This window comes from Diabrotica undecimpunctata, chromosome 8 (genome assembly GCF_040954645.1).
Source record: "Diabrotica undecimpunctata isolate CICGRU chromosome 8, icDiaUnde3, whole genome shotgun sequence".
NCBI classification, from domain to species: Eukaryota; Metazoa; Arthropoda; class Insecta; order Coleoptera; family Chrysomelidae; genus Diabrotica; species Diabrotica undecimpunctata.
Window position 1 is genome coordinate 67,831,508 of NC_092810.1, and position 16,398 is coordinate 67,847,905.

General features: G+C 32.2%; 1 protein-coding gene across 3 annotated transcripts in view; it reads right to left on the minus strand.

The window, feature by feature from the left end:
- Window positions 1-8,760, minus strand: part of nej (CREB binding protein nejire) — a 51,824-nt gene extending 43,064 nt beyond the window's left edge. The window contains exons 1-3 of one of the 3 annotated variants that reach the window (XM_072540435.1): window positions 7,797-8,760; window positions 5,406-5,608; window positions 1,028-1,244 (exon numbers count right to left, since the gene is read on the minus strand). In XM_072540435.1, the coding sequence (XP_072396536.1) occupies window positions 1,028-1,244; window positions 5,406-5,608; window positions 7,797-7,878 (502 nt within the window). In that variant the 5' untranslated portion in view covers window positions 7,879-8,760. The remainder of the gene's footprint in view (window positions 1-1,027; window positions 1,245-5,405; window positions 5,609-7,796) is intronic. The other 2 variants (XM_072540434.1, XM_072540436.1) reach the window with 2 other exon arrangements.
- Window positions 8,761-16,398: the final 7,638 nt, after the last annotated feature.

The following is a 16,398-nucleotide window of genomic DNA, read 5'->3' on the forward strand; positions in this document are numbered from 1 at the left end:
ACTTTATTTTTATTGTTATACAAATCACATTTTTTGCACGAATCCCTAATTGGTGCATGGAATCCAATATTAAATTGAGTATTAAATATTACTCTATTAGGATGGTTAGCCCACTCTTGCATTCTATTACGTATTTATGTATTGAACAATTTTGGTCTATTCCACAACTTCGTGGGTTAGCCCATTCGTGTTTTCAAATTTTTGTTATTTTCTATAATGCAAAATCACCTTACTGGTGAGATTTATGTTATAATATACGAAAATGTTGGTTAGACCGGTTTTGCTTTAAAACTTTAGGTCGTTAGAAGTGATTGCAATCTATAACTCAATTACCAACAAAATGTTGGTTAGCCCACTCTTGCTCTCATAGCCTCATATAATCAGTGTGTGGTTATTCAGTTTTTGTGTGTTGAAGATTTGCAAACATTGCAAATTCATACAGCAATGCTAGCAGTGTATAGAAACACATAATTTGTGTACCCAATTTAGGAATGGTGTTAAAAATTTAAGAGTGGAAGAGAGAAGACAAATGATAAGCTGCGACCAGGTGCATTGCATACTGCATCAACAGACAGGAATGTGGCATGTGTGGAAGGATCTGTCCATAGTATCATACACTAATTGGGTTACAGCAAAGTTTATGAGGAATACATTACTCACATTTTGTTGGAGTACCAAAAAACAATGTTAAAAGATAATTTTTTCAGTCAGAAAAAGCAGTACAAAATGCTGTAAAAGAATTCTTTAAGCATGGTACATATCAGTTAATAAAAAAATGGGATATGTGCCTTAATTGTAGTGGTAATTATTTGTAGATATATTTGCAGATAAATTTTGTCTAACCTATCAGAAACCTGATGGGTTTCAATTGAACAAGCCCCATACATGCTACACAGATCAGTGCTTAAGACTTTTTCAGGCATGCAACTCACATGTATTGGAACAGATAATGACTTTTCCATTCCTACCAAACATTTAAAATAAAAAAAAAGAACAAAGAATTTAATCATAAAACTATAGTATTTACCTTGAACAGAACTCATGACTTGTGTAGAATTACCATTGTTAGCCATAGACTGAAGTCCTGCATTAGTAGAAATACTAGATGTCAAATTACCAAGGTTCACCTCCACCACACCACCCTTCGCCACAGAGACATTTGGAGGTGATTGGAGATTTGGACTCTTGTTTCCTAATGGACCACTTGCAAGCACTAATGTATTCCCTGCTAAGCCTTTATTACTCTGAAAATAATGTTAAATGTAAAGATATATTAAAAAAACAAACCTATGTAAGAATAAATTATAAAAAAATGCTAATATTAATTTTGATTATGTTTTTGTGATAAAACAAGATATGACAAAAGCAAATGAAATAGCTAGAAAATTTGAGTAGTAACATAAAATTATTTATAATTTTTATGGGGAATAAGCCACAATTTTTCTAATATATTTATTTTGATGTTTTGATTTACACTTGTTCTCAAATTTCAACTTGTTCAAATTATTTTCAATGTACAAAACATTAATTGTATTAAACAAATTTTGTTTTAGTTACTTTGTAAAAATTTTTTTTGTAAAAAATAATTTAATTGTCTTTAAAAAAACAACCACACACAATGATAGCAGTAAAGCTCTCCTGTTAGTGATCCAATAGTAAATCATAGGGAAAAACCAGGAAAAAAACTCTAAGATACTATCACAGCGTGATAAGTATTTGGTCTTGTAAATATGATTTCCATCTTAGTTTGCCTCATACGGTAAGCTTAGTATGAAAATAAAATCAGACTAGAGATGATCAATTTTATACTTTTAAGGAAAAATTATGTATTTAGTAATAAAGACTAGTTCATAAATGTCTTTATAACTAATTTATTGATGCAGTTAACTTGAGTGTTTAATGCAAACAAACTACAACACCCATTGTTTCTCGGAAGCTACAGTACTGATTGCTTCCCAGGATATGGTGAATTTAATAAAAGGCCCAAATTTTCAGCAATAAATTAAAAATAAAAGATGCATGTGTGTATGTATCTTAAAACTAGTTTATTTTCATTTTTTGTGAATTTAAGGAAGTGAGATCAATAGCACACAGTGTGAGGGGTACTTTAAATTAGCAATAAAATATGGACTATATCTTGTAGCTGCCATATTTTATAGATATTGTAGCTTAAGAATATAGCAAAAGCTTTCCAAGCTAAAGGCAAGGGTCAAATGATATATTATTTTTTATAAACTGTATCAGCACTATTTCGCCAGAAATAAGATTTGCATTGAAGGATGATGGGAACAATTTAGCTAGTAAACTGAACATTAAGATCAATTAAGAAAGAAAGATCAAGAAAATTTAATTAGCAAATCAATATGACGCTAAGGTATGTTCAATAATCATTATTTTTGAAAAACAGTTGCAGCAATAAAGTGTTTCTTGGCATAAAACTTCAGCACTAAATTCATAGAGGTTACTTTTCTAGTTTTAAGGTTTTTTTCTGATATCTCGATTTTTCCAGGGATGAGTTTTGAGCTAAGTGGATGATGGGGTAGTTTTTGGGGATTGGTCAATGTACCAATCAACAGCAATTAATTAGCAATAAAATATGCCACCAAGATGGGCCCTGTAACCATTTTAATCGCTGAGATATAGATATGGCTATGCAAAGCCATTGTTAGTTGCAGCAATATATTGTTTCTTGGCATAAAACTTCAGCAAAAATTAGCAGTAAATTCCACTTTTGGTTGATATCTGGGTTTTTCGATGGATGTATTTTGAGCTAGGCGTTGATGGGGTAGTTTTTGCTATGGCTTTACTAGCTTTACTATAAAGTTAGCATAATCATTATTTCTAGGAAAAGGTGGCACCAATAAATTGTTTATTGGCATAAAACTTCGGCAATAAATTAGCAACCAATTCCTTATGGTTCGCATTTTGGCAGATAACTAGTTTTTGAAGATTGGTTAATATACCAATCAAAAGCAATTAATTAGCAATAAAATATGCCGCCAAGATGGGCCCTGTAGTCCTTTTCCTTTCTGAGATAGCATAAGTTAGCATAACCATTGTTTCTCAGAAACAGCTACAGGAATAAATTTTTCTTCCGTAATAAATGAGGAATAAATTAGTGTTGGTCTGAATTTGGTCTTATACTTTACAGACAGAAATATTTTCTGGTCTATGCAAAGAATATAGCAAGTGTTATACAAAATCCAGGCTTCTCACCAGATTTATTCTCAGTTAATAGATTCTAGTGATAATCCCAAAACCCGTGAATGTCTTGATAGGTCTATTTTCTACAAGGCTAAAGGGGAGAGTCAAATTATATATTATTTTTTATAAACAGTATCAGCATTATCCGCCAGGGATAAGATTTTGACTGAAGAATGATAGGAACCATCTAGCAAGTTAAACATTATTTAATTAGCAATACAATATGACACTAAGATAGCTTCAGTAATCATTATTTTTCAGAAATGGTTGAAGCAATAAATTGTTTCTTGGCTTAAAACTTCAGCAATAAATTAGCAATTAATTCATAGTGGTTCACTTTTCTGATTTCATTGTTTTTGGATGGTATTCTGAGTTTTCTGGGGGTGAGTTTTGCGCTAGGGGATGATGGGGTAGTTTTTGGGGATTGGTCAAAGTACCAATCAACAGGATGGTCCAGGTGGGCCCTGTAGCCTTTTTCCTTGCTGAGATATAACCACTGCTAGACTAGCTTTACTGTAAAGTTAGCATAACCATTGTTTCTTGGAAATTGCTACAGTAATAAATTTTTTCTTTCTGTAATAAATTAGCAATCAATTATAATCTCAGTCTAAATTTGGCCTTATAAAATGGATATGCTAACTTTACCAACATAATTTTAATATTGATACTAATGAAAATATAAATTTTCTACAAAGTGACATTTATTTTAAGAAAATACAATAAGAAACAACAAAAATAAGAAAATTACAAATAGAGTTATGGAAATAGTAAAAAATAAGAAAAAGAAAATTTGGAAAGCAAAAAAAATAATATAAAATTATTATACAGGATATGTGTTGAAAAAATTAAGAAGCAGCAACGAGATAAAATTATTAAAACACATAATAAACAAGGAAAGAACAATTATAACTGATAAAAAGGAAATAAGGAAATATGGAGGGAACATCCGATATGCTGAAACATATAGGGGAGGATGAAAAAGAAAGAACTATTATGCATATTTATACAACTTAATATAAAAAAGAAAACAAACACCTAGAAGAATGGTCAAATGCAATAATTACAGCAATAAACAAGAAGGTAAACACAAGAGACTATGAAAATTATTGAGACATATTCCTAATATGTGTAGGAGACAAAGCTACAAAACCATGATAGAAAGGAAAATCTGGAAATGGAAATAGAACGCAAATTAGAGGATGAAAAAGCGGACCCAGAATAGGACATAAAACACAAAATCGTATATTTATCACACAGCAAATAATAGACAAAGTCATAAAAAAGAATATAGAAAAATGTATGTGAGTTTTATAGACATGGAAAAAGCTTTAGACTCAATCAAGACAGAAAGTATATACAAGAAAACAAAAACAGTAAGAATGCAAAATATGCTCCCAAAACCATTTGCAACAAAAAGAAGTACAATATAAATCTAAATAAAGAAAAAACACACATAATGAAAATAATACGACCAGAAGACACAATAGAAGTAGAGATATAACATCAAAGATTAATACAGACAAGCACTTATAAATACCTGTGAACAGTAATAAACAATATAGGAATCACAAGGATTGTTCCAACACACAATTTTTGTACAGCCCAGAAATCATCACAAAACTGCTTGTACCATTTTTTTATAAGCTGGTTCATCATTTGTATCATCTAATAATATGAAAATGAAATGATCCTCACAAAATCATCATAAAAACATCACTCAACAATCACCATGTTTGTTGGAACAGTCAGAAGGATGGTGCAATGAATGATCTTTTAATTGGAACATATTTTGTTTAATGTACAGAAGCATGACCGTTTTGTGATGGTTTTTCTTTGTGTTAGAACAAACCTATCATCTACATCAACAACACATTAGAAAATAAGGAAAACTATTTCTATCACTAATTAGAAAATCCTCTAATTAGAGGATACGTCAATAACAAAGAAATAACTGGATCTTAAACAGAAGACAAAAAGTAGAAGATGAAGTATCACACAAAAACAATAGGTGTTATAGACATAGACAAACATAGACTAGGTGTTAATCAGCACTTCTAAACATTTTATCTTAATAAAGACAACTGTAGCAATACTGTTACAAAGGTGATTTGATCATTTTAAATTTGTAGGAACAAAAATTTTCCTTGTAATAGGAACGAAAACAAAATTAAATGTTTGAGATAAAATCAAGTAGTACTTACCTGTTGCAAGAGATGATTGAGCTGCATTTGCTGTCGAAGGCTACTGTCTGTATTATCTATCCCATTTTGTAAACTACCAGGACCAGGACCTTGAGCAGGTGGTTTACTACTTGTCATGTTATCAGATATGCTCCCCCAAGGTGAAGATGACATAAGTTCATCTGGAAGATCATTTTCCAAGTCCAACATATTAGACAATACATCTAAAAAACAAAATGAATTAAATCATGGGTAATGTTCATATATAAAAGATTAATGGTATTATATTTTTGTTAAAATAAGGTTAAATAATAAAAGGTGAAAATGACAAACTTAGTAATCTGAGTAAACTGAGTAAAATAAACTCTTGCATTTTTTTCTGACTGTTTAAACTATAATTGGGAGAGCATTTACTTAACTAACCATGCAATACTAACCATAATAAACTTAACATTATTTTTTATATACAATTTCTTAGACGTATTATAGATTCATAGATAATATATTGTTATATATAAAAAATATATATATATATAAATATATATAATATATAAAAAAATTACATCGAAGGATACAATTAACAGAATAAATTGGATAAAACTTAACAGAATGAATTGGAAAAGATCAGAATGTTATGACCAATTTATAATGGCAAACTTGAAAATTAAGTCTATTAATAAGCCATACAACACTATAGCTCATGAAGTCAGAACACCCTGAAGCCCTGAATCTTTATGAAGCCTAAAAAGTCTTATTTACCATGAAAACTGATTCTTCAGGATAATGTATATGGTACATGGAACACAGAGAGACTTGTTGGGTTATACAATCTCCAAGCTGTAAAATTTTCCCAATCAGCTATACGAAAGTAAAATCAATAAGCTCAATTCTTATAACCAAGCAAGAGTCATATTATTTCTAGACCATTGCAGTCAACATAATTTTGTATGAAAAACTTTACTTTATGTAAGTATATTTTACAGTTTACATTTTTTATCTATTGACACCAAATGCAATAGGTTTCTTCCTTAGATGATTTAATAGATATGTAGCAAGCTAAAAGACTCTATGACTTTTCTCAAGTATTATAACGTAGAGAGAACAAACTGATACTGCAGCCAATTTGCTTTTAGGCACCCCTACAAGTAGCCAAGGAAAATTAATAGACTCTACTTAAAGATGAAGAATTGCAAATGATTATATTATTCTTAGATAAATTCCTGAATGGTTTTCATCTTTTACCTTTTATTCATAAAATACTAACATAACATGAGTAAAAGTTTTAAAAGGTAGATAAAAACAAAGAATATTTTGAAAAGGGATCTGAAATCTGATTTTGATCATTAAAACTTAACAGGAAAAGGAATAAGATATGTTGTGTTTTATGAATATCACATTGTTATATTATGAAAAGCTGTATTTAAGACTATTATGTTATTATAGTATAAACAACAAAAATATGGTTTTTATGCACTCTAGTATTGCATGGAATTAGATTAGTTGTATGAGTCCTAAACCACAATAATTAAAAGATATTTACTTTCATTTCTCATATTTGGATTGAAAAAAGACGGGTTAACATTAAACCACTTGCTGTTACTTATTTAGATCAGTTTAAGGGTGAAAGAACAGAACTAAGGAACACAAAGACATTTTCAATGTGTTTAGTTATGTTTAATAAACAAAAAGTGTTAAACATGTTCTCTAACTTTTTGTTGAAAACACCATGAAATGTTATTGTTTATTAATGTAGCTCAAAGCTAAAGACGGGGGTTTTCAGTTTTGAGAAATTGTTTTTCAATATTTTTTCATCAATAATGCCTGTAGATATCTTACATATCAAAAATTACAAAAAAATTTGGTAGAAATGTCTTTACACTACAATTTACAAGGGTTAGTAAAGTAGAAAAATAACAATAGTTATTTGTGTATTATAAAATATTTATCAAATTTATCAAAATAAAATTAAGTCTATATTCAAAATTGTTCATGGAATAAGTTAAAATAATATTTCTACGTTATTTGTAATAAAAACAAAAATGACATGTTGAACTTTTGTCTATAACCTATACTATATGAATTTTAGGATGTTTTTAATGGGAAAATATTAAACAAAACTGGCTACATTATGTAGATCAATTCTTTCTACATTCAAAATGTAAAACATCTATTAAATAAGCAAAGTAGGATGGTTCTTTGTAAGAAACATAGTTTAGATAGTTATAACTGACTTCTTAATGATACCCAAATTTCGGCAAAGATTTAGTTTTAAAAGAAAATATGAATACAATAAAATTTCTCAATTGTCAAACTAAGAAACGCCTCTCCCGCTTTCGTCCGTAAACATGCTGTTGTATATAAATAAACACAAGTAGAAAATTTTATTGTAAAGAACTATCTGAAAGAACTTACCGGATGAATCCGATGGGCCCTGAAAAGGGTCCAATTTTTGCCTTTTGGCATTAGGAGGCCCATCAACAAGGTGATCGGCCATGGCAAAATCGGTGCACTCTGCTGTTTACCAAGCCAAAACCGAGCACTGGCCCAATGCTACGGCTGACCAAACTAGCAGCACTGTAATCCACTATTTATTGTAACTGAAGTAACAAATACATTATTTATGGACAAAAATATGAAAGAAACATAGCCAAATGGTCGATGTACCAAGTGTTCGACAGTCGATGCATCTCACAAGGCACATATTTATCGAATAAAAGTCACCCATCAGCCATTATGAGTATCGACTAATGCGAGTGGTCGACTATATTTCGCGACTGCCTTTCTCCATCTTCCATCGGAACTGCACAATGATCTCTAATTTAATCGAGCAAGTTTTTTCACTTTTTCACTAACTATTATGAACCGTCACGAAAATTAAAACACTATTATATTATCTAACACTGATTTTACAAAAACGAGCCTCTATAATATACATAAGACAGTAGGAGAGAAGAAAATCATCTGAATTTCTACGCGACTTCAAACAGGCAAAATGGCGGCTGTTGAAACTTTTTCTACGCTTGTCAGAAATTCTCTTGTCTAATAAAACCTGTTTATGCTTTGATTGGTTGTCGTCTGTCATGTGATCTCATCCGTATATTTGATTGGCTTGATAACTCCGGAAGAAATGTTGTGACGCAGCGTCCGTCGTCACATGTGACGTCACTTACGAATATACGGAGAAATCCGAACGCAGATTAGAAGAACCTTGAAGCTCGAAGTAGAAACAAAACATGAAGATTTTGGAAGATGGTATAAACAAAAAGGACTACCAAATATAAATATTTTACCGGCAAATTAGAACGCCAACATACATTTTAAGGTTTAAATTTAGTATTAAATAGTATAATATTCGTTTTGTTTTACTGTAGCAACTACTTAATATTACCTATTTAATAAAGAACTGCAGATAATATTACTGTTAGACGTAAATAGTTGTTTTTAAATTTAATAATGTGTAATTACATCCAAGCTCCAAAACTTTAAAGTTTTATTGCATTTTATATTCATTCTTTGTAACAAAAATAGGTGAACCTATGGTCGAAAGTAGGTAACCCAGAGAAAAGGTGTAAATAGAAAGTAGAACTTCTCTATTTATTAATAACTATAAAAATCATATCACCTATAAAAATTATAATCTGAAATGTATATACTTTGCTAAAAAATATTACAATTATAGGTACCTATAGGTATTAAAAATCCAAGGTGTATGGATTGAGTTATAAAAAACTAATAAAAGCTTATTCAATCATAAAATTTGAAATACTGATACTGGTCATAATACTAGCAAATAAATAATTATTCGTATTTTTTAAACCTTTTTAATCCTCTACTTCATTCATCTTGCTTATATCTGTATTAAATGCATCTCAATCTTATTTCCCATTATTCTGTAGTATCTAGAGTTATGTGTTATGTCCTAGATATCTGGAACTGTCACTTTTTAAAAGAATTTCACAATATACAGTTATTGGTAATAGTCATTTCATATTAAAATGAATATCCTATTTTTTGTATACAAATACTGCTTTTGGCATTTGCTCAATTCTATTACACAGCCTGTCCCTGAACAGATTCTGTTCGCACTTCACCTTCTAGGCCATGATCATTCTTTTAATGACGAATTTCAAATTCTTCACATCTCAAATAAAGGCCTTATGCTATCGTTATTAGAAACTATGGAAATTTACAAATTAAAAAATACAGACATAATTCTGAATAACCAACTTGAGACAAACAGTTCTCCCCTGCTCAACCTATTCTGTTAAAGACTGTAAAGTGTAAACACATACCAAAAATAGGTCACTTGAGAAAGGTGCTCTGCCGAAACAGCTGTAGTGATAAGATATAATAAATTTTGTGGAAGTGTTGAAAACAAAAGTTTTCAGTGTTTTATTGTTATATAAAATGAATTTCCATCAAGTAACAGTCAAATCCATCACTGTACCTCTTTTCCCTAATTATATCCATTATATTAGCAATATTATGTTGTTTAATTGCTGTACCTTTCTTTGTTTTTTGTACTGCCAGATCAACTTCTTCGTTTATTATTTTGATTGCCACTGCTCTTACTGCATTCACTGGTGCTACCGGGTAAATTCTTCTTTAATAAGCTATCAAAATCTTTGTTCCAGCATATTTTCACGTCCTTATAGGCAATTGCTATTTGATTTTGCTTTCTGTGATGTATATTTCTCTGTCAAGTTCATCATACAGGTTTCGCAGTCAATATCTCAAAACACACATACAAGTCCATCATATAAATATTTATATGCTTTTGCTTTAGCTTTTGTTTCCTTCTTGGCATCTATACAGTTTTTTAGTTATTTGTCAAAGTTATTTTCTATTACTGTTTGATGATTTTATAGTCCTCTCATGGTTTTCTCCCTTTTGTAAAAATTTGTAAACAGTTACCATATCTAGTGTTACTTATAGTTCTACCATATCATGTCTAATATATTTTTAGTTCGAAAACTTTCCTGTATCACTTCATATCTTTTTATATATTGACAAACATGTGCATTAATATCACCTCTTGCTATTACTTTTTCTTATCTGGGACTATCTCATAGATCTGTGTACTAATTGATCATAGGAAACTTTTGTCTTATTCTCAGTTGGTCCGACTTTAGGTGCATTCACACATGACATTCAAAACTTCTCCATTAAGTATAAATTTAATTGAATTTATCGTATCACTCGTTCTTATAACTTCTACATTCTCCTTCATTTCTCTATCAACAATTATACCAACATCATTTCTAATGTTTTTTTGCTTGGACCATTGGCTAAAATTGCGTTTAATTACTAAGTAATATTAGCATAGTGATGACTATTGGAAAACGTAAGGTCTGGCTGGTACAATGAGTGCACACAGGGCCAGCGATAACGGGCCTGTAAGGGATGCACTGTAGGCGGGCGTCCATAATTGGGGAGGGAGCGCCAAAAAGAGCTTTCTTCTGGTTTCAATTCCAATTATACAATATAGTAAAGTAGAAAAATTAATTGTTTAAATGTGGTTTCAATTCCAGTCATAATACGCTAATCTGTTTTATTTTTGCATCCTACACACACATAGAATTTCTACCTTGTAGTAAATTTCTTTGTTTAAAGGTTTTGTGTCAGCGTAAATGATTTCTAGTAAAATAAACATTTTACATAAAATTTAGTTTGGTAGGAGCTTTATCAATTTAGTATTCTATGTATTTATATAGCAATACTTAATAGTTTGTCAGCTTACTGTGCAGTTAAAAGAACATTATCTAGTGTTGCATTCAATTAATATAAAGCGATTGCCAAAAGATTAAATAAAATAAAAAAAAACGAAGGTGACCTATGCTATTTTTGCAGGCGGCCACCTTATACCTTAGCACCGGGACCGAATACACACAAGCAAAATTAAGAAAACAGACATATATGATTCCAAGAACAAGACAAGTTGAAAGACATATGCGGATAAGATGTGATGAAAAATGAATGCTGAAAAGAAAAAAAGAACATCAACTTAAGAGCGTAGGCGCAAAATTTCGAGCCAATGCTTTTTAAATGCATTCATTTTTTTCGAATCCTGAGAAAACTAATAAATATTTTTGAAAAATTTAAACGCAGAATGAAAGATTACATTATTACAGAGGGCCGATATTCCCTTAGAATAAACAAAAAGTTTCTTTTGAATGAGTTATTTGAAATTAAAAATCACACTTAAATTTCTCTTCTTTTTCACCTCTGTATCTTACTAATAATTTAAGTTAAATAATAAGTTTCAGGTCCTCGGTAATAATGTAATCTTTCATTCTGAGTTTAAAATTTTCAAAAATACTTAGTTTTCTCAGGATTCGAAAAAAATGAATGCATTTAAAGAGCATTGGCCCGAAATTTTGCGCCTACGCTCTTAAAGAACCAAAGAAGTTTAACATCTAAAGAGAAACGCTGAAATTTTATAAGGTCAAATAAAATAAAAAGAAATTTAAGCCTAAATTATCAATCATCAATAATTTGGGTATAGTAATCAGCAGAACAGGCAAAGAGAGATAATTGGCAAACTGGAACAGATATTAAGAACGGAAAACTATGGGGATCAACTAAATATAAGGAATGAGATGTATGTACAGATTGAATATATAGAAGGTGAAAGAGGAAGGAAAACCACATTCCAACAGAGGATGAAATTATCAAGGCAAAAATTCTGAAAGGACAAATAGCCTGGAGCAGATGATTTTCCTTTTGAGAATTAAAAAATGGTGTACAAAAACTGACACACCATGTATGCCAGTAAAATTGACTTTAAGAGCGTGTTATATTACCAGAGGACTAGAAGTAGAGTAGGTATTCAGAAAAATAGAGATCAAGTAATTTGTGAAAACTAAAGGATAATTCAAAAATGTGACATAAAAACGGCATGTGGACACCGGGAGTGACCAAGGAGGGGAAGCACAGCTTTCTTATCGTCTACATACAGATCGATGGTTTTTAATTTAACTTATATTCGAATTATTAAGGAATCATTGTATCGCAGTACATTTTCTAATCAATATAACTTGCACTTTCACGTCCCTAAAAAGATTGTTGTGATCTATGTGAGGAGCTGAGAGTTCAGGCGCAAAATAATACTTTAACGGAGGAAAAGAAATCGACGTTTGAGAGGCACATTCAAAATAAAATTGCTTGCCGTGAGAATAAAAACAAGGACAGAGAGACTCAGACCACATTTCTCGTTTTTGATCTGCAAAATGTATTGAGTTGTCCACATACTGAAGTCAGCAGCTTCTACTATAAAAGCAAACTCAACGTTTACAACCTGACAGCAGTACTAGATTTCAAGCACCAAGCAGGTATATTGTTCTTTGTGGCACGAGTGTTTAATGGGAAGAACTGATAACGATCTAGCAGGTGCTCTGATAAAAATTTTGGAGGCAGTATTTTTGGATAATCCAAATTTAAGTTCTTTGTTGTTGTAGATCGATAACTGCGTCCCCCAAAAAAGGAATTCAATCATGTCTGTTGCAATTTCTCTTTTTATTTAAGACCATCCCAACATAGATACAATTATAATGAAAATTTCAATGCCCGGCCATTCGTGCAACCAAGAAATAGATTCTGTGCACAATTGTATAGAACGGGTTTTAAAAAGATCAGAGTATTATTCACCAGTATCTCTATTACAAATCAATTCCCTTTAGTCAGGTTGTTGCCTTGAAATTTACACAATCTGTATTTGAGGTAAAATATAAAATTAGTCATTTACAGGAAAATTGGAAGGAAGTTACTATTCGTGATTTTCGTCCTAAATACCGCAATCTTTTTAAACTTTAACTCATGAGTTTTTAAATGTTGGTCGACTTGAAACTTCTCACATAAAATCTGTAGAAGAAAAAAAATGTTCAAGCACCAAAAAGAAATCAATAGTCATATTAGGAGCTAAAGAACAAAAGCGGAATTGCCTACAATTTGATAATTTTTTGTATTGTGATGCTTCTCTCTATCTTCGTTTTTATATCAGTAAAAGCGATTTTACTGATAAAAAGGAAAATAAAATTCTTTAATTATAGCTTACTTAGTGTACACGCACCTACGGAAGAAAAGGAGGATAATGAAAAAGATGAATTCTATGACACCTTAGACAAAGAATATGATCGATGTCCACGTCATGACGTGAAAATCATTGCTGGGGACCTTAATGCAAAAATTGGCAAAGAGCAATTTTTCCAGCCAATTATAGGACGTGAGAGCTTACATGAAGAGTCAAATGATAACGGGTTGAGACTAATAAACTTTGCAAGTACTAAAAACATAATAGTAGGAGGAACAAGATTTCCCCATAAACTGATACACAAAGGAACATGGAAATCCCCTGATAACGAAACCAGTAACCAGATAGATCACATCCTGATAGATGCAAGGCACTCTTCCGATCTCATAGACGTCAGAAGCTACCGAGGCCCAAACATTGACAGTGACCACTTTCTTGTAATGGCAAAAATCAGAGGAAGAATATCAAACCTAAAGAAAGATAAACACATGAAACAAGACAGAATTAATGTTGATAATCTGCGCATTGAAACCGTTGCGAGAGAGTATAGGAGACAAATGGACGAGGAAATGGAGAGCCTGAAGGTGGGGAAAATGTAGAGGAACTGTGGACAAAATGTAAAAACATAATAACTGAGAAAGCAACAAAAATATTGGGGAAAATCAAACCAGTTAAAGAAAACGAATGGTTTGACAAGGGGTGCCAAGAAGCAACAGATAACAAAAACAGGGCATACCTAAAGACAAATCAAGCTGGATTCACAAGAAGAGCAAAGGAAGAATACCGGACCCTAAGAAGAGAAGAAAAACGATTACATAGAAGAAAAAAAGACAATTTGAGCAAAAGCAGTTGGAAAGCACAGAATGGCTAGAAGCAGAAATCAAAATGAAACTCGAAAGTTCTACAGAAATCTAAACAAAATGCGCAAAGAGTTTAAGCCCAGAATAAGGAGCTGTAAGGATGTAGAAGGAAACATCCTAAATGATACGGCCTCAATCCTAAACAGATGGGTTGAATTTTTCGATGGCCATCATATCGAAGAAGCAGATAACACCCTAGCAAATCGAAATGATTGGAATCCTTTCAACCCAAACGAAAGATCACCTACCATCGAAAACGTTGCCCAAGCCATTAAAAAGCTTAAAAATAATAAATCACCAGGAATTGATCAAATTTGCAGTGAGCTCTACAAGAATGGTGGCGATGCCCTACTACAGACACTGCATAAGCTTTTACTTCTTGTTTGGCATAATGAGACCATGCCTTGTGAATGGTCTCAAGGCGTGATATGCCCGTTACATCTGCCATACATAAAGTGACCAGCTCCAGTGTGACAACTATAGAGGTATAACCCTGTTAACAACTGCTTACAAAATACTAGCAAATATTCTCTACGAAAGGCTGCAAGTTTACACAGTGGGCATAGTTGGTAAATATCAAGCTGGATTCACTCCAGAAAAATCAACAATTGACCAGATTCATTCAATAAGACAGATTCTCGAGAAAACACTAGAATTCAATATTGAAACCCATCACCTATTCGTCGACTTCAAAGCCGCATACGACAGTGTCAAGAGAACAGTGCTATACCAATCAATGCATGAGTTTGGTATACCAGTGAAACTTATCCGACTAACGAGAATGACAATGTCTAACTTAGAAACCACTATTAGAATACAGGGAGAGAATTCTAGATCCTTTGAGATACAGGATGGACTCAGACAAGGGGATACTCTGGTTTGCCTCCTATTTAATATTGCCTTAGAAAAGGCAATCCGAGATACACGAATTAGGGATGGCGGTACTATTTACAATAGATCGGTACAAGTCTTAGCATATGCTGATGACATTGACATAATAGGGCGTAGCAAGCGAGATGTTGAGCAATATCTCCTAGAATTGGAAACAGCGGCGAAACAGGTCGGTCTAGTCATCAACGAAGACAAAACCAAGTACATGTTGGTTACAAAGGATCCGATAGCAAATGAGGAACGAAAAACAGACTTTGGAAGTCAAACCTTTGGACGTGTTGACAACTTCACATACCTCGGGTCGCTATTGACTGCTACCAATAAAACAAGCGAAGAAATCAAAAGACGAATAAATCTTACAAATAGGGCATACTAGGGACTCCAAAAGCATTTGCACTCAAGAGAAATTCAAAGAAGAACTAAAATTATTATATACAAAACATTGCTGAGGCCGGTCCTCACATATGGAGCAGAAACATGGACTCTAACGCAGAAAGCTGAAAGACTTTTGGGAATATTTGAGCGTAAAATACTCCGCAAAATATTTGGAGCTATAAACGACCAAGGGCAGTGGCGCAGAAGATATAATTTTGAATTGTATCAGCTCTTTGATGAGCCAGATGTCATAACGTTCATTAAAACACAGCGACTTAGATGGGCTGGACACATAATACGAATGCCAGAAAATACGATTGCTAAAAAGCTAACCACGGGAACACCTGTAGGAAGAAGAAGCAAAGGCCGACCGCGAATTAGGTGGTTAGATGGAGTTGAAACCGACTTACGGATATTAAAAATCAGAAGACGGCAACATGTTGCCAGAAACCGAACAGAATGGCGACGAATCTTAGAGCAGGCCAAGATCCACAAAGGATTGTCGAGCCAAAGATGATGATGAAAAGCGATTTTGCCCAATATAAATACTCTTTTCCGAACATTTTCTTTGGTGGGACATGATGCTGTTATTTGCCAGTTCCTCATTTAAGAAATGAAATACGAAAATGAATGTAACTTACGATTTTGGAATAGGCCCTGCAAAATACTTTGTCCCCGCTTAGCTTTAACTCGGAAAAACACTTTAACCAAGCACTTTTTTAAATGGTAGACATATTTAAATTTAAATTTCAAAAACACTAAACACGATAAAACGTTTACTTTAAACAAATGTTTTCCGGAAATTGACAAAATAATTAGACCCTTAAAAGCAGGTAGGTACGTACGACTTACTACGCTA